This window comes from Micromys minutus, assembly GCF_963924665.1.
Source record: "Micromys minutus genome assembly, chromosome: 11".
NCBI classification, from domain to species: Eukaryota; Metazoa; Chordata; class Mammalia; order Rodentia; family Muridae; genus Micromys; species Micromys minutus.
In genome coordinates, this window is record NC_137980.1 from 45,489,323 (window position 1) to 45,513,950 (window position 24,628).

General features: G+C 47.9%; 1 protein-coding gene across 4 annotated transcripts in view; it reads right to left on the reverse strand.

Annotated features, from left to right (window-relative positions):
• Positions 1 to 24,628, reverse strand: part of TOX2 (TOX high mobility group box family member 2) — a gene marked incomplete at both ends in the record, with an annotated part of 116,436 nt that overhangs the window by 55,942 nt on the left and 35,866 nt on the right. For all 4 annotated transcript variants that reach the window (XM_080925317.1, XM_080925318.1, XM_080925316.1 and 1 more), the window contains one exon: positions 15,231 to 15,296. In XM_080925317.1, coding sequence (XP_080781443.1) covers positions 15,231 to 15,296 — 66 coding nt within the window. The remainder of the gene's footprint in view (positions 1 to 15,230; positions 15,297 to 24,628) is intronic.

Sequence of the window (24,628 nt, forward strand, 5' to 3'; positions counted from 1 at the left end):
TCCCTCCACTCCACCTGCTCCAGTGAGTTTCAAAGTCCTGCTGGTTCTACATGTCATTATACCCTACATGCTAGGATCCCTCTGCTAGGTGACCACCCTGGGACAACTGGTCAGAACTTCCCCAGGACATCTGTAACCAGCCCCTTGCTGGCCTTTCACTTGCCCTTGTTCCTTCTAGCACACTCTCCCCCCAGCACCAAGAAATATACTTATAAATTCATTCACGCTACTCCAATCTGTTGACACCCCTTTCACGTTTGGGATACAGGATGAAACCTTCCAGGTGGCCAGCAAGATCCCAAGTGAACTGCTCTCCAACCTCCACCTCCTATAAAACCTTTCATCTTTATGGACGGACCACACTGATGACAGTTAACACACCAGGGGCCTTTCTTTTCTGCCACCTTGTTCAAGAGTCGTGTCTATGTGGCTGGCTTCTCACCTTGTAGGTGACAGCCCCAGGATCAGCTTAGCTCCCCATTAGGGTTTTCTTTCATTACAACAAGCTACAACTCCTCCTTTCCCTTGCAGACTCTGCTTCTTCCTTCAGGACATTTCCAACCTTCTGTGGGATTTTCCTTGATCATTGTGTGTCTCTTATACTTAAGTGAAGGGTCTGGAAGGACTGGAGCCATGTCTGTCTGTTCTGTGTTGAGCCTTCAAGACCTAGAGCTTTGCTGGCCCTTTAGGAGAAATCTATGCTGAGTAAACATAAAGCTGGTCACTAAGACTGCCTGACCCCATGTGTAACCTCAGCTGACCCTCGCACCTTCCTTAAACATCAGCGAAAGTACTTTCCTTTATTAGCATGAGTTTAGAGACCAATTAGAGGGCATTAAGACAGCTACCTGCTCTGTCCTGGCCACTATGGAAGAAGTCAGGACCTGCATTGGTCAAACTGATCTGTGACAAGATTAGACTATACATGTGCACAGTCTTGTACATCCTGCGGGTAGGTCCAAGGGACCTGCCTTTGACTCTGTCTTTGTCTTCCACCTTTCAAAGCAAAGTGTCTTGTTTGCCACTGCACGCTTCAGGCTGGCTGTTTCTGACTGGCCGAGGGAGGGGTGCCTGGCTGCTTTGCTCAGGGCTGCATCTCAGCAGCTGTTCTACTGCCCCACCACATAGTAGGCACTTAGTCAACAAGGGTCTCATTACAGAGCTCTGGCTGGCCTTGAACTCACAGAGATCTGACTGCCTCCCTCCTGAGTGTCAGGTAGGATGAAAGGCATGTGCCGCCCCAATGAGCGTCAATAAGTACCTGGATGGAGACCTGTACAAACGAGGGCTGGTGACTCACAGAGTTCCCAGAAGTCGGTGAATCAGCTCTGCCCCAAGAGGAGCTTCGGGGAATTCTAATTTGGGCCCTGGGCATCTCTTGTCCGTGTTCATCTTAGAAATCACCTTTCATGAGTTCCACTGTGGTTCTATGACCTTGGCCAAGTCACTGCCCCTTTCTGGGCCTCAACAATACTGCCTGGAAGAAGAGGGGGCTGGCTTGGGAGGGTTTAACAAGGACGCCGCTCCTGCTCCTGGGCCTGGCTTGCAGGTATGAAGCGGACCTGGGCAGAGCTGCTGTTGAGAGCATTTATAAACTGATGAGCTAGCTTTCCAGCCCTTTTCTGTGCTCAAATGGCTTCCAGAGAAACGGCTATTATGTCTCTTTGCAGGTTTTTTTTTTTTTTTTTTTTTTTTTCTTTTCTATTCTTTTCCATCCCTGCCTTTTGGAAACCACAGAACACAGAAGTAGCTTTTAAAATGCGCCTAGCTAGCACCAGAGCAAAGTTGCAGGGGCTCTCAGAGTGTGGCTCCTGTGTGTGCCCTGAGGGCGGCTAAGCTGGACAGATGCAAACTCCAGGTCTCCCCAGGAATGTTCACACTCTACAAGGTTGTATACCTTCATATCTAGGTCACTGCGCTGTCCTGCCATTGAGGGTGCTTGGACCAGGCAATATAACCTCCCCTGACACCAGCCACAGGCCCTCCAGAGGATAGCCCCTTTGTTCAGGCCCCTAGGCTTGCCTCTCTCCACTCCTGCACAGAGGATGCTTCCTCGTTGATGGGCTGTCCTAACGCTTCTCTGCCAGAGTAGGACCAGCACAGCAGATACTCTGAGAAGAACAGATAAAGGCCTACTTCTCCTGCAACCCGGACCCCATGCTCCTGCTCCACGGTCCTCATTATGGGGTTGTATCGTGAAGCTCATCCACTCCCTTGAGATTTACTGAGCACACCCAGAGCCAGGCTGAAGCTGGAACCTGTTGAGTCACTCACCAGGAGGTGACTCTCAAAGCGGTCCCACTTTTCTACAGCGTTGCTCCAAAGACAGTGGTCACAGTAAGCATTTATACGGTGTGTGTCACGTGTGAAGGGACCAGCTCTGTGCCATATTCATATATGAATGTTATCATCCGTGCAGCGGCTGCTATAGTCCCAGACATCTCATAGACAAAGACCAGCCTTGAAATGAGAAACTCACCGCTATATCTCCAGTCGCTGCCCCCACCCCTTTTGTCTTGAGACGAGGTCTCATTTAGTTATTCACATTGGCCTAGGACTTGCATTCTTAATGACTATGTAGCTCTGTCTATAAACACAGGACTTGGGCTTCCTTGCCCATGTTCCTGTCTTTCTAAAGCTGTGACTTCACGGCCATCTCCTTTTCTTCCATTTTTAACTGCCCCCCAATGCAGGCCTGTTCCAACACAGCCCAGACACCTCTAGGCACAGGTACCCTCTACCTGCCTAACCCTTGGACAGGCAGCGTTCCTCATCCTACGCTTCTAGGTCACTACTGCACACACAATTGAGACCTTGAAATGCACCCTGACTCTGGAGGTGGCTGGAGCTGACAAACTCTGGGATGCTGCTGGTCTGGGCACCCTGTGGGCCTGACACATCAACAGCCTAGACTTTGCCACAGACAGACAATGCTTCAATCCCTCACCTTCTGGCTGGAGAGTCCTTGACCTCATAAAGGAAGCAACACTTTCTGAGAGTCACAGAATAAATTGCAGTTACTTAGAACCAAATTGGGTGTGCAGAACCGTAACCTTAGCACTTGGGAGATGGAAGTGGGCAAATCAGTCTTAGCTACACAGTTAGCCTGAGGCTTAGCCTGGGCTATGTGAGACCTTGTCAAAAGAAGGAAGGAAGGGAAGGAGGGAGAGAGAGTGAATGGGTAGGTTAGAGACATACTCAGAACTCTGGTTCTGGCCCAATCTAGAGCCCTTAAACTATAACCAACCCACCCTCCTGTGTGTTGAGTCTGGACATGCTTACACGCACCCACCTCTATAGTGATGGGCATATCTAATGATGCAATTGCCTTCACAAACCCACTTGTGAGAAAAATCCGCACTAGCATCTGAATCATTGGGCCTGTGGGAGTTGCTGTCTCTCTCACACACTCTCCAGGCACTAACCCAGCTCTTCCTAAAGGCCAGACCTCCAGAAATACACATGTTAGAAGGGAGGCAGCTGCTGAACAAGTGCTAATAGGAATCTCAGCCCTGTGTGTATGAAGCACACGTGGGTAAGCCCTGCTCACCGCAGCTCTGACCACATATGACTATTGACTCTGTTTCTCTGAAGAAACTGAAGCACTAGGGGCTGGGTAATTGTCCTATGGAGAGGTGCTTGTGAGTGGCTGTGTTTATATGTGCATGTGTGCATATGTGCTTGTATTTGTGCACAAGTGTGTCTGCATACTGCTGTGTGTGTCTGTGTATGTGCATGCACCTGGCCTAGAGAAACTTCTACAGACACCCAACCAGATCTTTCAGGTCTACAGTATACCATCAGCAAACCCCATTACACACACGTACAGACTTAGAAACAACTGAACTGAACACTCCCTAAACACTCTGGTCATAAAGATGGACGGACAGGCCACAGCCAGTGCTGTCAGGAAGCTCTGGGGAATCTCATGTCTTCTGCTTCCACGGGGCAAGCCATTGCTGGAGCCACGTCACTCCTCACAGTCTACCAGGTATCTAAAAGAAATTTTCCCTCCTAGGAGGTTAGGCAAACTGTACAAAGTGAGTCCAGCCTGGCTGCCAATGGGAACATATCGCTCAAGATATAAGTGACCGAGCCTTTCCCTTCCTGGCCACGGTCAGGCTCTACACACAGAGACACCTGAATGAAACTTGTCTTGAAGGACAGTTTCTCCTCAAAGCATCACTTCTCACCCTCCTGATAAAGACCCTGAAGCACCATGTCACAGTGGCGGTGAGGTGGATGCTACCAAACAGTCACACTGAAGCATTTATTTCCTACCCAAACAGACCCTTACCTTGTGTTTGTCTCAGACCTATGCATGATGACCATGACCGCAAAGTGGACTTCAGTGACACCCCTCTGTAGGCATTAGCAAGGACATGTGACCCAGTATGGAAAGTCAGATTAGATGACAAAGGTCTTGGCTTCATGGTTAAGAAACATAAGCCTGACGACTTGAGTTCAAATCCCCAGACCCCGTGTGAATGTGTGCATGTCTGTCATCACAGTGTGCCGGGGGTGAGACGTAGAGACAGGAGATTTCAGAAGCTTGAAAACCAGTGAGTCCGGGTCACACAGTGACAAAGAGGCCCTGTCTTGCACCAGGTGAGAAGACAAGAAACGACAAATGAAAGGTGTCCTTTGACCTCCACAGATGCACTGTGACACTCACATGTCCCTGAACACAAACATAAATGAACATACATCACTCACACACACGACAAAGCCAAATACCTTGAGTAAAGACCCATGAGATGACAACACAGCAAGATGTCCTTGAACACCGAGCATCACTGGCATCCTCCCAGAGGGGACCATCAGAGCATCCAGAAGACAATGAGATTCTTAGGAGAACCCGAGAAGAATGTTACCTCATGTTTCACTTGCTAATCAAGAACCAGGAGACCAACAGAAAAGTGAGCAAATCATCAGCAAACCATCAATAAAACTTCGCAAAGTGTGTGTGTGTGTGTGTGTGCAAACAGCTCATGAGAAGAAAGAGAATCTCTGGGCTTGAGGTAAGTCTTATAAAGGACAACATTTAATTGGGGCTGGTTTACAGGGTCAGAGGTTCAGTCCATTACCATTAATGTGGAACATGGCAGCATCCAGGCAGGCATGGTGCAGGCAGAGCTGAGAGTTCTACATCTTCATCTGAAGGCTGCTAGTGGAAGGCTGACTTCCAGGCAGCTAGGATGAGTTTTAAAGCCCACGCCCACATCGACACACCTACTCCAACAAGGTGTCCAACACCTCCTAATGGTGCCATGCCCTAGGCTAAGCATATGCAAACCATCACATACCTGCTAAGACAGTGGTTCTCAAACTGTGGGTCTCCATCCTTTTGGGGATGGAGTTGACTGAACCTTTCACGGGGTGGTCACCTGAGACCATCAAAAACCACGGATATTTACATTATGATTCATAACAATAGCAAAATTACAGTTTTGAAGTAGCAGTGAAAATACTTTTATGTTGGGGGGGGGGGTCACCACAGCTTGAGGAACGACCTTAAAGGGTCCCAGTGTTAGAAAGACTGAGAACCAGAGTTCACCTTTCCATGACCCTGGATAAGTGTGTGTGCTCCGTGTCAGAAGCATCCAACAGGATGATCTGTTTTGTTGTCTGACTCTGGCTCCTTTTGCTCAACGTGTTTGTGAGAGCCAATGACATTACTGCATATTGCTACAACCATTCACTGCCATTGCTGCATAGCATGCCCTGGGCAGACTAGACTCCAGCCATTCCGCCAGCCTCCCTGTGATAGATGTTTGGGTTGTTGCCAGGTTTGTGTTATAATTTTATTTTTTTTTACATTGCCTGGGACTGAGCCCAGAGTCTCCTGCATGCCAGATGGGTGTTCTCTCATGAAGCAGTATTCCCCTACCCCTTTCTAATTACAATTTTGTGATAGATGGAACCTTCCAGTTACATTTTCTTGGGGTTTTTTTTTTTAAAAAAAAAAAGCCACTTCAAGGTGCAAAGCAAAACTTCCTGTGTGACAGTCATTCACAAGGACACCTTCGTCCTTCTCAGCCCAGCCTTGCCTCCTCTTTAAAAATGCCCAGGCTGGCCTTTAAAAAAAACAAACATGTTTATTTATTCCTTTTTATGTTATGAGTACACTGTAGCTGTCTTCAGACACACCAGAAGAAGGCATTATATCCCATTACAGATGGTTGTGAGCCACCATATGGTGGAATTGAACTCAGGACCTTTAGAAGAACAGTCAATGTTCTTAACCTGTTGAGCCATTTCTCCAGCCCCCCAGGCTGGGCTTAAACTTTCAATCCTCCTGCCTCAGCTATCCAAGTAGCTGGGATTTCAGTCATGTACCACCAACCTAAACAGCTGTGTGCCTTTATAAGAAATGTTGCTATGGACATTCTTGATGCATCTTCTGGTGATCTAATGCTTATGGAGCTGAACTGCTGGCCACAGGGCTACACGCTCAGTCTTTGATATTGAGAAATGGTTTTCTAAAGTGGTTGTGCCAGCTGACCCAGCATTGGCTAAGCAAGCCGGGTCCTCCAGATTCTGGTTAATACGGTACTTTTTGTCTTTTCTCTATTTGTGGTGCGAGCGTGCATGTGTGTGTGTGCATGAGTGTGCATGTGTGTATGTGTGTATGTGTGTGCATGTGTGTGCATGTGTGTATGTGTGTGTATGTGTGTGCATGTGTGTATGTGTATGTGTATATGCATGTGTGTGCATGTGTGTGTATGTGTGCCTGTGTGTGCATGTGTATGTGCACGTGTGTGCATGTGTGTGTGCATGTGTGTATGTGTGTGTATGTGTGTGCATGTGTGTGTGTGTGTGTGTGTGCATGTGTGTATGTGTGTGTATGTGTGTGCATGTGTGTGTGTGTGTGTGTGTGTGTGTGTGTGCATGCGCATGTGTGTGTGTGTGTGTGTGTGCATGTGTGTATGTGTGTGTATGTGTGTGCATGTGTGTGTGTGTGTGTGTGTGTGTGTGTGTGCATGCGCAGGAATTCATAAACTGCCCCCGCCTTTCTTGGTTATGCTTTTGTTGTCTCCTCTGATACCTGCTTACTGGAGGTGGCAGCGAGGGCAAAACTACTCACGGTCACTCATGACACAAATGCATACAGTAGCTGCAGCCGACCCTTGTCTCAGCACAGAGGGTGGTTGAGAGTAAGGCAGAATCTCAAAGCCCCTGAGCCTCTTCAGGCTCTTCACAGTCTATTTCTCATGGGACAAGCCCATGTCATGATGCAAAACAGAAGTGCCCCTCAGACCTCCTGCCTCATCCTTTCCGGTTTGGGGAGCACCCTCATTCTTCCCAGCAAGCTCTAGCCTCCTCTGTAGCTCCCACACCCAATTTCCTTAGCTCTCGAGTTCCCCAATTCCCAGTCCTATGAGCCACGTTCCTCACAGCAAGCTAGATGCACAGAGGTGTTTACAAGCATAGATTTTACCATGAAGCAAAAGGATGGATTTCTGCAGCCTGGGCATTATTCTGGCTTAAGGGTCTCTGAGATAAACTTCTGTTTACCCCAGACTTAAGCTTTAATAAGACACAGTACCCCAGTCCTAGCAAAAACTCCCATAAAAGAGGAGCAAACGTTCTCCTGCCTCCTTCACTGCTGCTGATGTTAGGGCTCACGACGGGCACACATGAGCCAGTTACCCCACATTGCTTTAATGGGTCCCTTTAAGGACTGTACAAGCTAGATAGTAAACCCCTCCCGCCATTTTACGGCGGTGGAAAGTGAGACCGAGAGGCCAACGAATCCGGTCAAGGTCACTCGTGCAGAACTGGGAAGCCACAGGAGCAAAGGGACAGACAGACTTCCCACCAGGCTCCACCCTTCCTGAGGAATTGACCAGAGGGAAACATCAGGCCCAACCTCACTCCTTCCCATCAGAGCCTCAGGCTTGGAGTGTATGAAAGGCAGATCCACTGCCAGGTGCCCTGGTGAGTTGTGACACAGAGATCTAGGCAGACCAGGCAGTCACATGGCCGAGGTTGCTGGGTAGGAAGGGATGCATAGCTCCAATGGGCTGGAAAAGATCAGGAGACATCTTTTACTAGTTTTTGTGATTTTCCTAGGATCTTTCTTGGCACATGTGAAAGCAAGATAATTTCACCAAAAGCTTTCTAATTTCAACGCCTACCCTAATCTGGTTTTCATGAAATAAGTACACTCCCTTGTCTCATCTTTCTGATAGCTGATCCAGACACACTGGGGGCAGATACAACCTCAGCAGCATGGGAACCTTACTAATACACCCCTCTAGCTAGCTAGCGTTTGTGTGTGCCGGATGCTGGAATACGCGCTCCCTGGATACCAAAGCATCTTAGTTACTCTTAACCCACATCCCTCTGAGGGACTTCTCAAGATGCAGTAGAGTCTTGGAAAGGCTGGTTAATTTTTCAAAGCCCACAGTTTTCATGTTAGCACCCCGATGAGCCCACCTCACCAATGTTTCCTTACTGTAGTCTCAGTCGATTTGACAACAATCTCAGAGCCACTGACTGACCTCATCTCCCAGTCCCTTCTGAACTGGTGTGACTTAGCCAGAGAGTGCAGGACTCAGTAGCGGTATGGACAGACATTGTCCGTCCTGAGTATTCCCGGGCATGTGGTAGAGGAGAAAAATCTCTGTGGCAAGAGATAACCTAGGAGCTTCCTCAGAGGTGCCCACTCACAGATATAAAAGACTAGAGCCCCGAGAGAGCACAGAGTGAGAAAGGTTACACAGATTAGATCAGGCTCCTGAGCCTTCAGAAGTTTAGACCCCAACGCCATTCTAGGCGGCCATGTTTCTCTTGTTCATAGTGCACACAGCAATGAACACATGTGCAAATCCGGGGGCTCTTTGACTCTCTTCCAGTAAAGTGCCAGGCCCTACAGGGCATAGCAATTTTGAGATGGGCTGGGAGAGGGGGAGGGGCTCCAGTTTTATGAAAACCCTTGAAATTACATTACCAACTCGCTGCCAGCCCCTCCCTCGCCCCACCCCACCCCCTCTCATTGTTTCCAGCCCAGTTTGAAAGACTGAATGTTTCCCGGGATTCAATTTTGCTCGTAATAGTTGGAAAGAAAACTATAGGCTGTAAACACTGACTGCCTTGTGTGAGCAATATCTTTATGATGGGGAGACGAGATGAATACAGTCCAAGTTCCTCCCCTAATCACGTCCCCTAATGTCTCCTATAGAAACATCTCAGGCAGGAATCTAGAGCTTTAACATGAATGTATCTTTAGCCACCGGGATGCAATATTAAGACCGGGGAGATGTGAGCACAGCCCCCTCTCTGCAGTTTTCTTCGATGAATCCTGGATGTCTCTGAGCCTGAGCTTCAGAAGGGTGTGTGCGCATCAGCTCCCAGTGACACACACTCCATTTTCTCCCTGAACATAGGGTGGGGCTCTTTTCCCTCCCTGCATTTTGCTCTCCAGCTGTGAGATGACATTAAATTTCATCAGATCCAAAGCAAATCTACGATCTCGAAGCTTTTTTCCCCCCTTTCAGGCCCCTCATATTTATTCAGAATTCATGAATCATGTTCCAATAACACAGCCATAATTATTTTTAAAGTGTGATGCTCGTGGTTTCAACAGGAAATGGTTGCAAAAGCCCTTTTCTCTTTGATTGTTTGTAATCTCAGGCGTAATCGCTGCCGTTGCCTTCTCTGCACTGCGGCGGGCGAAACACAATTTCATTTCAATCTGGATCTCCAGTCTTCACCCCAGGTTTAATTAAAGCAATAAGAACCATGTCATCTTTGCCCTTTGCAATGTACACAGACTCGGAAGCCGGAGTGACTAAGCATGCAGCCTCCGATTTCACCCCGGCGCCTACCTGTGCATTTACTGGGATGCGGTTTGGTTTCACGAAACCTCAACCACGGAGGCATCATCCTCACCTGTTAGATGGGGACAGCTGCACCCAACTAGCGAAGGCTGTGTGGGGCAAAGGAGACCCTGACTCCAGTGCCCAAGCCCAGGGAAGTTCATAGCAAATGCTAAGTATCGTCACCATCAACCATTTTTAATTTAGTGTGTGTGAATGCTTTCCCATCACGTATGGCTTGACATGCATGCCTGGTGCCCCCGTCTTAAGAAGGCAAGGACATCAAATTCCCCCGCAACCGGAGTCACAGATGGTTGTGAGTCACCTTGTAGGTGCTGGGACTTGAACCAGTGATTCTCAGCAAGCGTAACCAAGGGCTTTTAACTGCTGAGTCATTTCTCTAGTCCATTTTGTGTGTTGGAGGAGGGCAAATACAGCACCCTCTCCTGATAATTAATGGAGAAACTGAGGCTCAGCAAGAAAACAATATAGGCAAAGGGAACTTAATGAGGCAAAAACTTGAGATGAGAGTTTCAGCCTTTTTCTCTATTCTGGGCATTCTATACTGCCCCCTACTGGAAGGAGGCTTTCAAGACAAAGCTACAAGGACCAGTCTACCTACACTCTCCACAACAATGCATAAAATGTGTTTTCCTGAAGGAATGTGTCAACAAGCCTTGGGATTTGTTATGAGCCAGACAGATGAAAAAAACAGCAGCTTTGGTTTTTCTTTTGTGCGTTTTCTTTCGGTAAATGATTGGCTCAGATCTCCTTCCCTTTTTCTCTGTGGCTCGAATTGATTTCTCCCAAGTCTTTATGTATTGAGAAAGCTGTCCTCACCTGTGAGTATTCTTGCCCAGTGTCTCACCCGCATCTCCACCCTGGTGCTCTAGTACTGCACACGCCGCTTTAAGTTGGTTTGTGATCTAGTTTTCAAACCTTTTCTTCTAAAGCTTCCAGTAGAAGTGTCTACCTTGGTTTTACTGGTTCACTTATGAGTTCTCTCAGTCCACTTAAATCTTTATTTGATTAAAAACTTGCCTTAAAAAAATTTAAAGACGGTTTTATGTAGCCCAGGCTGACCTTGAACTTGCTATTCAGCTGAATATGACCTTGGACGTAAAGTCCTCTTGCCTCTACCTCGAGTTCGGTGCTACTCTGCCTGGTTTTAATTTTTATTATCTCTGCCTATGGTTTCTAAGGCTCTACAGAAAGACTCTGTGTGAAAACACAAATGGGGTGCGGTGAGGGATCATTATCCGGAGCTGTCGCTTTTCCTAAGTTTCATTTATCCTCCCAGGGCTTTGATCCAGAATTCACAGTTTACATGATGGCTCCAGACTTGGCAGACTTTAACTACTTTTAAATGGGCCTCTCAAATGTCAAACACCCAAGTCCCATCTCATCAAGCCCACCCTTCCCAAAGGCAGAAGATGGCACAGCCATACTACACCCTGGGAGTCGCCCATCTCTCTTCCTCCCTTCTTTCTCTCCATCTAGTAGTCTCAGAATCCGGTAGCTTGATTTCCAAACATCACATCTCAGACCATCCATCTGTCTCTCCTTCTCAGACTCGTGTAAACACATACACGTGTGTGCTTGAGCGCTCGAGGGCATACACACATTCTTAGGAAAAACCCCTGAGAACTTTCGTGTAAATTTTATTTATGGGTATAAAATTGGGAAACCACTCACAGCCAGAAAGGCGCCGTGACGCACGAACATTTGCAGTACCTGGAAGGGACAGACATTATTTGTTGGGCCGAGATGTCTAGGGGATTCCCACAGAGGAAGCGATGTTTGCATTGATAGAGTTAACCAGACACTCATCTGTGTGAACAGAACATTATTTATGGAAATAAGAAAATAGAAATAAGTCACAGTTGGTTTCTTGGAACGCTGTTGTTTTGCGTAGGCTCTTAGTTTAGATTCACCCAAAGTAAGCCTGAGACGAGACTTCTCTGAGAGACTTCTCTGAGAGACTCCGTGTAGGAAGGAGAGTGAAGTTTAGGGAATAAGAAAAAGGGCAGGGGCTGGAGAGATGGTTGTATTTAAACACACTCATGCACAAGTTATGGCTCAGTGGTTAAGAGCACTGACTGCTCTTCCAGAGGTCCTGAGTTCAAATCCCAGCAACCACATGGTGGCTCACAACCATCTGTAATGAGATCTGATGCCCTCTTCTGGTGTGTCTGAAGACAGCTGCAGTGTATTTATATATAATAAATAAATCTTTAAAAAAAGAAAAAAAAAAAAAAAAAGAAAAGAAAAGGACAGGGTTGCATCCTAGCCCAGAATGCAGTCTCCATTCGGGTTACAAGGGGAGGGGGGGCATGTCTGCAGAGTGACCCCATTTGTCAGAGGCCAATTTTCTAGATAAGTTGGCAGTCAACAGCCACATCAGCTGGACCTGGGTGCCTTAGACTTGAGAGAGTGTGACAGAGTGTCAACAGGAACCATATCCCTGCCTCACTTACTTCTCCCAGGGTCCCAGGAGGCAGGGGTCACTCTTCCTGTTCGTAGGAAGCTAACATCACTTGCACAGAGACATCTGGCCCATATCGGGCCCAGAAGAGCTAGGAACATGAATCCAGGTCTATGAGAGCTCTAGCCTTTCCCAGATAGACTCCCCTCCTTTGCAGATGACACAACCTGAACATTCAGATCCCTTAGCTCCGGGTCTGCTCTCAGCCAGGAGAGAGCTGGCCTCTATCCGGTCGAGTCCTAAGGCTGCTACTTGGAACATATTAGAAGCTAGTGCTTGCTAGAAATGGCTTCCCACTCAGATCCAGGGCCTTTGAATCATAAGGTGCCCAGTGAGCCTGGCTGCTTGGCTGAACCTGGGATGTAAAGATAGTTTCAAGACATATAACATCTGGTCTCCAAGACCTTCATTTCCTCATATGGTCCTACATTACCTGGGGCAGGACAATTCCTACAGCTGATAAGACAACACCCTGTGGAAGGAAGTTTGTGTGTCTATGTGTGTGCAACTTGTGCATGAGTGTGTTCAATACAGACTCCAGGGAAAAGAGAGAAATTCCTGACTGCCTCTTGCCATTAAAGAAAGACCAGAGGCCAGCATCCTGAGAAACCTGAGTTAATTCATTAGCAAGGTCAGCATAAACTTCATATCCTATTTTCCATATGGCTATTTGCAAAAGGGCGACAGTATTTTACAGTTCCTCTCAGTTCCTGTTGCTTGAATCTATGTCCTACGCCTGGCTTTGACCAGCAGAAGGAGCTGGGAGTGTTGACAGACCAACTCCATGACTAAGCCTCAAGAGGGTAGGCAGCTTCTAGACTTCCTACTCTGGGAACCCGTCCCCTACTATGTGAATAGCCTCAGGCTATCAATACAACCCCAAACTGCCTACACATTTGTAGTTTTTAGCCACTGTATTGTGAGGTCCTTGTTTTGCAGTAAAAAAAAAAAAAAAAAAAAGAAAAGATATACTATGAGAAGTTTTCAAGGTTACATTTGCTAAATTGCCGATATTTAAATTTGGCTTATGCAATTGGCTGGACTTGTTCTCACAGGATTCTAACAACCGCTGCTATCACCATCATCAACATCATCGCCACCACCATCATCACCATCATCACCACCACCACCACCATCATTATTATCATCACCATCTTATGGAGTATTGCTGTACTAGGTATATGCACTAGGTAGCCAACACTGGTCTCAAACTTAACTATCTCCCTGCCTCAGCCTTCCAAGTGCTGGGAGCTCAGATGAGTATCACTACTCCCCCACCCCAGCTCCTAATGTCTCTTTTCAGTTAGGCAAACCCTCTGGTGACAGCAAAAAGATCTAGAAGAATTCACGAGACGTCCAACTACCCTGCTCCTCTGTTAGGGAAGGTGAGACTCAAAGGATAAATAAAAAGGCCACGTTCACACAGCACGCCAGTATTCCCAGCATGCTTTCTGGGTTACACCACAGCTCCGTGGGGCAGATGGAGTTCAGGGACTACAGCCTTCTGCCAGGGAGGTCACGGTCTTGTGCGGCAATCAGACACCATCTCAGTCATCACAAATGTGGCAGATGACCGCAGACAGTGACAAGAGCCAGAAATTAAAACAAAGTGGTGCCACGAGATACAACCCTGGCCCCAGTTCAGAACTGGAAGCCACAAACAGCTCTCTAAAGAGGTGAGAGGTTGGTTTTGACTTCAGAGTGCAGCATGCTACAAAGTTTCGTGTGGACTTGGAATGACTCAAAGAGGCTCTGAGTAAGCTCTGACCTCCTGGGATGACAAACTGATTCTGGACAACCAAGTACTGTCACCGGGACACCCCCCAGGACGTGGAATCTCGCTCACCATACATACTATAGCAACCGCTCTGTGGCAGCAACATATTGCTCACACAGCGGCAGGCCAGAGAAGGAGCGGAGCCTGGCATCCCACCATCAGCATCCTTGCCACTTGGGCTGCATTATCTTTTCACTAGCAAAGCGCTCCATGGGCCAGAGGCCCACATCTTACTCATTTATGGTCCCGAGAGACCTGTCACGGAATAAAGTACATTATGCCTATGCCTGTGAGTTAATAGGCTTTTGTTTTCCCGGGCCAGAAAATGTGAACCTATCACGATGGCTGGGGGTGGGGGTGGGGGGAGGACAGCCAACTGCAGTTGCCAAGACAGAAGGCAGAGGTCAAGAGCAGGGCGAGCCTTGTTCTCCGGCTTCTCAAGTTCCCAGCAGCTGGGAAACTCCTTGGTTCCATCCAGCATCTTTGGCTGCTGCTGTCCTGCAGGCTCTCCGGCCTTAGGGTGCCATTCTCTCTGTTGTCACCGTCTACAGTAGGGACTTCCTTTCTGGTCACAGTCTGTAGTAAGGATGCTCACAGGTGAGAGAAATGTTAACTTTCTCCTTTCTGTGGAAAATCTAATTCCATCTATGGCCCTGGAGGTTTGGACCACTGAAGAGGACCTTCCAGGAAAACTTTGTCCTCTGCCCTTTGGGCCATGTCCTCAGGTAACTGGTTCTGTGTGAGGGTTAGAGTCCGTCACCTGTGTGTTGTCAGTCTCTCCAGGTGTCCCCACAAGTGCTGTGTGGGAGGAAGGCAGTGGCAGAGACATGAGACACCTGAACTCACTGTCATGAGAGCTGTCCCTCGCACAGGAAATGTGGGCAACACACTCAGAGTGTTAAGTTCTCAGTGGTGTCCACTGTAAGCCAACAGCAGCCAAGGACTTCGCTTACAGCTAGCACTGTAGTCTTGGTTTGACCTTTCCTCTGTAAGGACTCAGCCGAGAGTGTGAACATTGACAGTAAACATTAGACCATGTCCCATGACTCCGGCAACTACAGCTCTCCTACTGCAACGCCGGCAGCATCTTGGCTCTACCAGTCCAAGGCTCAGACCCCCTCATGGATGGGGGGTGGGCACTCACCTGGCTGGTTGACAGGAGCTCTGGATTTCCGTCACTCATCCCCACGTAGGCACTGTCACCATCAAACTAGAACAGAGAGAAAGAGAGACACAGCTCTCATTACAGTGTTCCTGGAGGAAACTGGGACCTGTAGCCCAAGGAGGCCAGGAGACTGTGCTGAGGCAAAGGGGATTGGAGCCCAGGATGCCCAAGGCCCTATTCCAGCAGGGTCACTGGCTTGGTTCTGTGGCCCTTGAAAGCCCTGGTCAGGACCATCAATCCCACATGGGACAATGACAGGCGGTGTCTTCTGCTGTTGATACTTTGTCGGCTGTCACAGCAAGCTGCCTTGTCAGGCACTAAGCTGCCCATCCCTGCAAATATACACATGACTCTTCTGTGCAAGGTGACTAAGGCCATCAGCTAAAGCTGGACTCCCCTGTGTCAGGGAAAGACCCTGAAGCCTTGGATCGACGACAGCCTGCCTCAGAGACACCTACAATCTTCCTTGCCTAAGTGGCTTTGTCTCTGCCCCTGACTTCTTTTTAGCTTCTGAGGTTATCCACAGCCACAGGTATGAGGAGTGTGGTGGGAACAGACTGGGGAACACAGTCCTGTGTTGGAGAATCTGCCATTTCTGGATGCTGGAAGAATGACCCACCAGGGGGAACAGGCACAGAGGGAGAAACATGGGCATTGGCAGCCGCTACTAATATACAAGCTTCAGCTGGTGTCTCAACTCCCGAAACTCCTCATCTGTGAAATGAGGCTAAGAGAGTGGTCCCTTTGTCCTAGGACAGTACAGAGCAGCTTTCTCCACATGCCACCAGGGTTCACTCAATTTCAGGTAGTCCCTTTTCCTGGATAGTGGAGTCCTTATAGCATTTCCCAGGAGCAGAGACCGAGGCATGCACTCACTTTTGAGTGAGAGCAATCGGAGGGTCGGCCTGTATGGACACTGGCCAGAGCTGGAGAACGCTCACTCCATCTTCATCCCATGGTGGCTCTGAGATGTGACCGGCACACAGGTACATAGGGTCAGTCTCAGCATGAAGCAAGGGATGACGGCCTTCCACTGCCTACAACAACCAGCCATTGCTGTGGCCCACCCTCGGGGGACACAAGGAAGCCCAGTCTTCTGAGCAAGGTGGCCTCCACTGTGTCAGGGCCAAGAATCTGGAGAGTTGTACCTACCAAGGGCTACAAGTCTGTACTCACTTCGTCTTCCAAATTATAACACTCTGTATATTGTTTTGTGTCTCTTTTTTTTTTTTTTTTTTTCTGATGAAAACACCTTGGAAAGTGCTCTGTATGGGACCATAACTGCTTCTGCTAGTCCCCAGAATCCCACAGTAAGAAGGCAGCATGGACCCTCAATTAGCTGAGCCTATGGCCAGAAGCTCTCTCTCTCTCTCTCTCTCTCTCTCTCTCTCTCTCTCTCTCTCTCTCTCTCTCTCTCTCTCTCCTTCATATTTCAACAGGCCCGCATTAGTCATTGCACAGGGGTGTGAGTTTCTCTTCTGTGGCACTAATTTTCATGAGTGGAGCTGTGCAGATGAGGATGTAGAACCCTACACTCCCTCGGCTGGCTAGATGTCTAGCCAAGCCCTTCCCTCAGAACTGTGTATACAGCCTTCCAGGAGGCAAGCCTCACCTCCGTGGGCTCAGAGGCAGACTCCCCTGCTGCCAGATCCTCTTTTCCACAGGCTGTAACCTTCTAACCCACTCTATCATTCCTTCACATACCACGTGCACGGCTCAGGTTAGATTCCCTACCACACTGATGATCTCAGAGATCTAAGACTTCAAGCCGTGCTCGGAGGAGGAGCTTAACCAGGGAGCCCAGCCATTTTCTATGACAATAGCAACTAAGCGGGGTCATGTAAGTTAATAATACATAACGACATGGAACAAGAAACCAGGCTGGATGATGTCCCCCCCCCCCAAATTCTGTGCACTAGACATCGATTATGAACCTCTGGCTAGTATATACCTAGAAGGCGGGGGGGGGGGGGAGTCTGTCTTTTATGTATATAGTAGGCAAGTGAACAAAAAATGTGGTGAATAAAGGACTGAGCCTGATAATTCTGAGTCACATGCTTTCTGTGGATCTCAGTGATCCAATGAAGTCAGTATCCGTTCCTCCCATTAGAACCCAAGGAAACACTAGGAGACCTGAGATCCAGGGGGAAAGAGAGGGAGTAGTCCTCAAGATCTTTGTTTGGAGGGGGGTTTCACTTCCTTGGCCTCAAGGAACAAAGGACTGAGACTTCTTCCTGTTCTCCTCCTGGAGAAAGAATGAATAAGCTAAGGAAAGGGTCACAGAACTACCCCTTCCCTCAGAGAGAACAGGGCCACCTTCCTTCACGTGTTCATCTCCACCACTAACAAGGACATGCCGAACTGAGCCAAGAGAGTACGGACACTATATGCTGCAAACCCAGGTTTGTGTGGACTTATGTCACGCACAACTCAGTCCCATAGGTCCTGTATCCGTGTTCACAGAGCACACGTATGGGGTTCATTCTCAGACTGTGAGAAACTGGCACATAGTCCCTAAAACACACACAGGAGAGAGGGGGTGCCAGATGCAGAAACACACCACGCACCTGCAAGTGTTTGCTAGAACTCACGTATGTGTGGACACAAACACACATTTCGTGTTCCCAGAGAGGCACACTCAGTGACAGCACACGGGCAGGAGCCCTGCTCACATCTGCACACCTCCCAGTTTACCAGACCCTCCGTCAAGAGTCACTGTTCACACTGCACAGCCTTCTGTGTGCTTTAAAACGTGCCGAGGAAACACAGCGGGGACAACAGCCGAAGAACCACTATGAGACGTCAGAACATCCTCTTAACGTTGCCTGGAATAGATTAATTTTCCTCATTTCATATTCTAATTATAATCCCTTCCCCACTGCCATCTTCAGCCCTCATTACAGCTGGAAGATTGTTCTGCAAAAGCCAGGCCTTCATCTTCTCTTCCCAAGAGTTTTGTCATGGAAATGAGTTTTGGAATCTGAAAGAACCCACTTTTTTTTTCTTCCAAATATCGAATGTGTAGGGATAACCCTTTCATGTCAGCAACCAGGGATAGGTTCCCAGAGGCTTCTAAAGGGGCTGACTTTCTCCACACTGTGTGGTCACCTCAGGAATAGGAGCTCTTAGGCCTCTATTGCCACAGCCACCCTTACCCCAAACCTAAGCACATCATGTTTCCCTGAGGGATTGTTTTTATCCTAAAAGATACCTAATAAAAAAGCAGCCAGCATAAAAAAATGAGGACCCCTGATCTGATAGACAGATCCTAGCTCCATCTGTCCCACCGAAGGCAAATTCTTTCCATGTAAGCCTTGACTTTCCCATTCTTCTGCCTGCTGCCTCTGACTCATGATAGATAGAAATATCTATCTTTCACAGATATGTGCTATGAGATGGAGACATGTGGGAAGTGAGCAGATAAGAAAAGAGAGAAAATACAATGAAGGGACTGATGTAGAAATGAATGAATAGGGGATGGATGACGGATCGACAGGTGGACCAGGAGAGGTAGGACTGATAAATGATGGATGGATTGATACAGGAACTAATGAATGATGGATTAAGGTAGGAATTTAAGGATAGTGGATTAATGGATGGAGGGCTAGATATAGTGACAAACGAGTGAATATGTATATATGGATGGATGGAGGGATGGATGGATGGAGGGATGGATGGATGGGGGGATGGATGGATGGAGGGATGGATGGATGGGGGGATGGATGGATGGAGGGATAGATGGATGGAGAGATGTATGTATGTATGTATATATGTATAAATGGGTGCATGTATGTATGGATGGAAGGCTGGATGTGTGGTTGTACATATGGATGTATGGATATATAAGTGGATACATGTAGGTATGGATGGATATGTGCATACATAGATATAGATGAAGAAACCAAAGAATGATGAGCAGATGAATAAATCCATAGATGTATGGATAGACAGATCACTTGATGATCAACTGGTCCAGAGTAATGAATGAATGAATGATGGACAGATGGCTGAATGAGTGGCTGATGGGTTGATGGATGGATAGGTGGGCAGATTGAATGGGTGGCTAGGTGAACAAGAATACATAGATGGACAAGAGATAGTATAAATTTCACTGCCCAACAAAAACAATATGAATCATAAATGTGAGCCATGTGTATAATTTACATTTTCTAGTAGTTGTAATTTAAGAACAGTTGAAACTCATTTTGATGATGTATTCTAGCTAGCTAGCATATTTATAACATGGTCTCAGCGTACAATCAACATTAACCTATTCATTGTTGATGAGCAGTTCCTCAGTGAGGTGAAGGGATAACAAGGGTGCAGTCTGTGTGTGTGATGGGTAGATGGGGTCGGGGTATGTGGATGAGTCAAGAGAGAAGATGAATGAGAGAATTTGATTAAATGGTTGAGTGTGAAAAGGCAGGTATATGAAAATGGCTGGGATGGCAGATGAGATAAATGAATGGGTGGTAGGGGGAGTCTAGGATGCATGGAGATGTGGTGGGACCTGGGGACCTGGAAGGAAATAGGCTCAATGCATGAGTGGATTAGTAGAGGGTTCATAAGTGGGCCTGGTATTTCCTCCTCCCTCTGTCCTTTCCCAGAACAAGATTACATCCTCACAGTTGCTGTACGTCACCACCTGTCAGGCACTCATCCTTAGCCAAGTCACCCCAAACTCCAACCTGCAGCTTCTCCTTGCTCATATTCCCATTTGTCCTGTGAACACTTAAAATAAAATACCTCCACACTGACCTCTCCACACTGACCTCATGGGCATGGACTGACTCTTTCTCTAGCACTCTCTAACTGTACCAGACCACACGGGCCCAGCTCAATATCCCTGGGGGACTCTGACACAGTCTTCCCCAATCGGATCACCCACTAAGATGCTCTGCTCAGCTCCTCCACTGATCTGGCACTGTCAGACAGTCAGTCCCTTTGTCCCCCAGACCAAGCCCTGCTTGGTTTCTATAACATATGTACATTTGTACACACACACACACACACACACACACACACACACACACACACCACACTGCCCTGGATGCTGTTGGTGACCTCTGGTGTCTGTCTCCTAGCCCTTACCTCATCATGAGCCCTGAACACTCTCCTCTTCGTTTCTCTGCACCCTGAATTCCAATTCTTTCTAATGTGTGTTTCTTTGAAGGCAGTCTATCAACATGCTCCACCCAATGGCCTTGCACTAAAAACGTCATACATTTGAGTCCACCCGAAAGCCTCCATTTAGGTAAGATCAGCTTTAGGCTTAGCTCTGAAAGCGTGGGTGGCAATATGGACTTCGGAATCCGAGCACCGCATCCCCTGTGTACCAGCTGGTGACCTTGGACCTCACGTCTCATACTCTCTGTTCCCTTACTTATAAAACAGCAGCCAGGCTGGGGAAATGTCTCAGTGGATAAAGCATTTGCCATGCAAGTGTAGGGGCCAGAGGTCGGAGCCACAGAATCAATGCAAATTCCATAGAAGCTAAACTAGTGGGGAAGTCTGCTTGTGACTCCAGTGTTTGAAGGTGGAGGCAGGGCATCTTCAGGGAATAGTGAGACTAGCCAAAGCAGTGAGTTCTGTGTCCAAAGACCCTGCCTCAGAGAATAAAATGAAGAGCCAATGGAAGAAAACTCCATGTGTGCACACATAGATATGTGCCCATGCACCATACAAACATAGGTCCCCATGTGTATTTGAGCATGCATACACACATGCACAGACAAAAAAAAGAAAAAAGAAAAGAGTTGCTCTTCCTACCTCATGACAATTCTGGCATCTGGTATCAGATATCCAATAGCAGTTGCTATCTATAATACAGTGTTTTAAAATGTCAACTATTTCTGAAAGGTGCTTAATAACTGCTCTCTAACTTTGTGATTACAAGCTCATTCATATCCCTTTATCAGTCTGAACCCTGAAACTCAATGATGGCCTTGTCCCCTATGTCACTGAAAAGCTGAAGCCATCTGGCATGCCTCCGACTCTCCCGATCTTCCTTGTCCCCTATGTCACTGAAAAGCAGAGGCCATCTGGCATGCCTCCGACTCTCCCGATCTTCCCTAGTTACTGATGTCCCATTCATTCTGGTTTTCTTTCCTTCAGTCCGGAAAGGCTCAGCACTTCCCTCCAGTTCGTGGCCAGATCCTTCTCTTTGACCCCCTGCTCCTATGACTACCCTTCCCTTATTCTTGTTCCTGGTTTAAGTGTTTGAAGCCAAGTGAGGCAATCCAGGGCAATTGTATCAGGTACCAACAATGAGTTTCTAAACCTCTACTGTGTGCTTCAGAGCAGCCCCCAAATGTCAAAAGCTGATGATCCTCCTGAGAATGAGAAACCAGAAATCACAGGAAGCAGAGGGGTTCAGAGGACACAGAGGGGTGGCTGTTTGCCTACCATGTGCAGACAGTGCCCTCAATATCAGGTGGGGTGTGGTGATCAGACATGGCCCTGCCTTCCGGCCATCAGTCCAGTGGGGAAGTGATGTCTCTTCGCCTTCTGGTCTCTTTCCAGCCCTTCAGATAACAAATGGCCATTCCCTAGTCCCAGCTCTAAGCCATAATGGAGGACCAGAGACCAGTTCACAGCCCATTCTGACCCAACAGGGACAGCTTTATATTAGCCAGCCTCTGAAAGCCAAGTGACCAATAATGTCCTACTTCAACAGCCTCATGGCCACAGCTGATGTCACCAGCCTAAACAGGCCCTCTTTCTACATATCTTAGTTCAAGCCTCCATGCTTCCCTGAGCCTAAGTGTCAGCCTCAGTTGGACTTTTAACTCTGAAGTAAGGCAGTGAACACAGTTCTCATTGCACCCTTAAGCAATGACGGCTTCTTTGACCTCCATGACAGGGACCAGGACAGGGTAACAGGGGAAGAGATGCAATGAAGATGGCGTCTCAACAGAAGCACTTACACAGGGGTCAGCATAGGAACAGACAAGGCTAAGGGCAGGAATGTGACGTCCCGATTGCTGTGAGCATGAGCCAGTGACCAGCTTTCCAGATCCGGAGCGATGCCTGGGCATCTCATTAGAACCCCCTAGAAATAGCAAGGCTGCCATGAGCAGCCCCACTAGAGAGATGAACAAAGCAAGGTTCAGGGTAGTTGGAAGTTTGCCCAGAACCTGACAGTGCTTTTAACTCTGGCCTTAGGCCCAGGTACCAAAGCAGCAACTGCGAATAAACTCTGCTTTGCACAGAGACACGGGTCAAAGACAACCCTCATCCCAGCCAGTCGCAAGGCACCGAGAGATGTGCCTGCAGCGAACTGAAGAGAAAGGCTCAAAGCGGCTCTCTGTTCCTGCCAGGCCTGCTGCAGCTGGAAACAGCTCTCAGGCTGCACGGACAGAGTTGAGCTCAGTTGGCAGCAGCGAGAGGACGTCAGCTGTGATCTGGGCTCTGCCGAGATGGAAGACTCGGAAGACAGGCGAGGGGACAGAGACGCTGGCAGATAGGGGAAGGATCAGAACTGGCCTAACTAAGGGAACCCTCAGGTTTGAGCAAACCCAGGCCCACCACCACATGGAGAAGTACAATTATGGTTTATCCAGACACGGATGCTAGGCTGTCTGGGTTCAAATGCTGGGCAGACTGCGTACTCCATTCCCCAGTGACATTGAAACTGAAATCCGTGTCTCCTATTCCTGAAAAATGGGTATGGCTACCACTGGGACTGAAGAAGTAAAAATCACGAAAACTGCTTGGAACCTTGCCTCGTGGTTCAGAGAAAGCTATGGACACATCTAGCTCCACAACGCAGCCAAGTTCTGCGGAGGGCCACCCACTTGAAAGTCTAAGCAGAGAAAAATGCCCCAAAGTCTGCCCGCAGCATACAACCTGACACAGAACCTGTAAGAAAGTCTGGCTATGAGGTGATTCCCCCATAATGACTTGTTTTGTTCTTAAAACATCAATCATCAATTTCCTTCGAATGATGCCTGCCTCCTGATGGGTGCCCCCGCTCTGCAGTACTGGGGATTCTTATGGTACTTAATCTGGGAATTTAACACTCTGAGGCCCAGAGAGGTTAGGGGCTTTGCTTAAGATCACACAGCTATGGTACTCAGGCTGAGTCTGAAGTCTAGGCTGTGGAAAAGCTCACTTTCTGTGACCCTAATTAAACTCCTCAGTTCAGAGAAGGGGGAAGAAAGGCCTGGAAGGAGAGAAGAAAGAGGATGGGGTTTTTAAGCATGAAAGAAAGATGCAAGAGTAATGGGGAACCAACATGATCAAATACACCTGTATGTGTACGAAAATGTCATCTTGTAACTCGTTATTATATATCATTAATATTATGTTATTATGTATCATTAATATATGCTAATATAAAAAAGCTTTGGGGGAAAAAAGTTCACCCTGGTTTCCCACCTCAACTTTATGCAAGCTGTGTGGCCCAGAGAAGATGACCTCATCAGCCTCAGCTTGAAGGTTTCTTGACTCATGAGGAGAGGCAAAGTCTTGGCCATAACCTGCCACAGAGTCTAGGAATGTCCTCACAGGCAAGCCCACAGCTCTGGGCCCTGGGCCCTGGGGGGGACCCTTGTTCCCACTGCCCAAAGAAGTTGGTAACATTTCTTTTAGTCAATAGAGATTACCAAGATGTAGTGTGGTAGATTTCAGTCACCACAGTAGTCACAAGGTGAGTGTTACCAGGTGCCAGTCTTCTCTGGGAGGAGGATCCCACCTCTACCTCACAGACTGGGACACCTAACCCTCTACCAGCCTCCTAGGAATGTGGTTTGTCCACACCAAGGTGTTTGAGTACTTAATATACACCAGATCTCAAATACATAAGAACAGCAAGAATGCCGAATACATCACCAATAATGTGATATTGATTACATACAGAAACAATCCTTTAGCTGACCTAGGCCACCAGAAGGTATTATTTAAGTTAATTTTGCCTGTCTCCTTTTATGTCCTTGGTATGTGGCTACAAAGATATTAAAAATCATATGATGTGGTTTGTTTTACAGTCTATTGATTTCTGCTTCCCTGGCACTGGGGATGAAACCCAGGGCCTCCTACTGAATACTGCCCAGACACTTTGCCCTGGAGTTGAAACCCAGCCCCATCTGCATTCCTTTTCTACTTGACCAGGCTGATCTAGATTCTGGCCAAGCCACCACCTGCCCAAACCCGGGCTCTGGAGAGGGGAAACCCAGCATCAGCAATGGCCAAATCCATTTCTCTGTGCCAATATGGGGAAACTGAGGCTCACACAGAGAGACTCGAAAGAGGCAAGAACCCGACGTAGAACCATCCACCCATCCAACAAACGCTCACAGAAGCCTTACGACATGCTCTAGGGCACACAGCAGGAAACATAGTTGAGGACTCTGCTGTACCCCAGGGCTCTCCCTGCT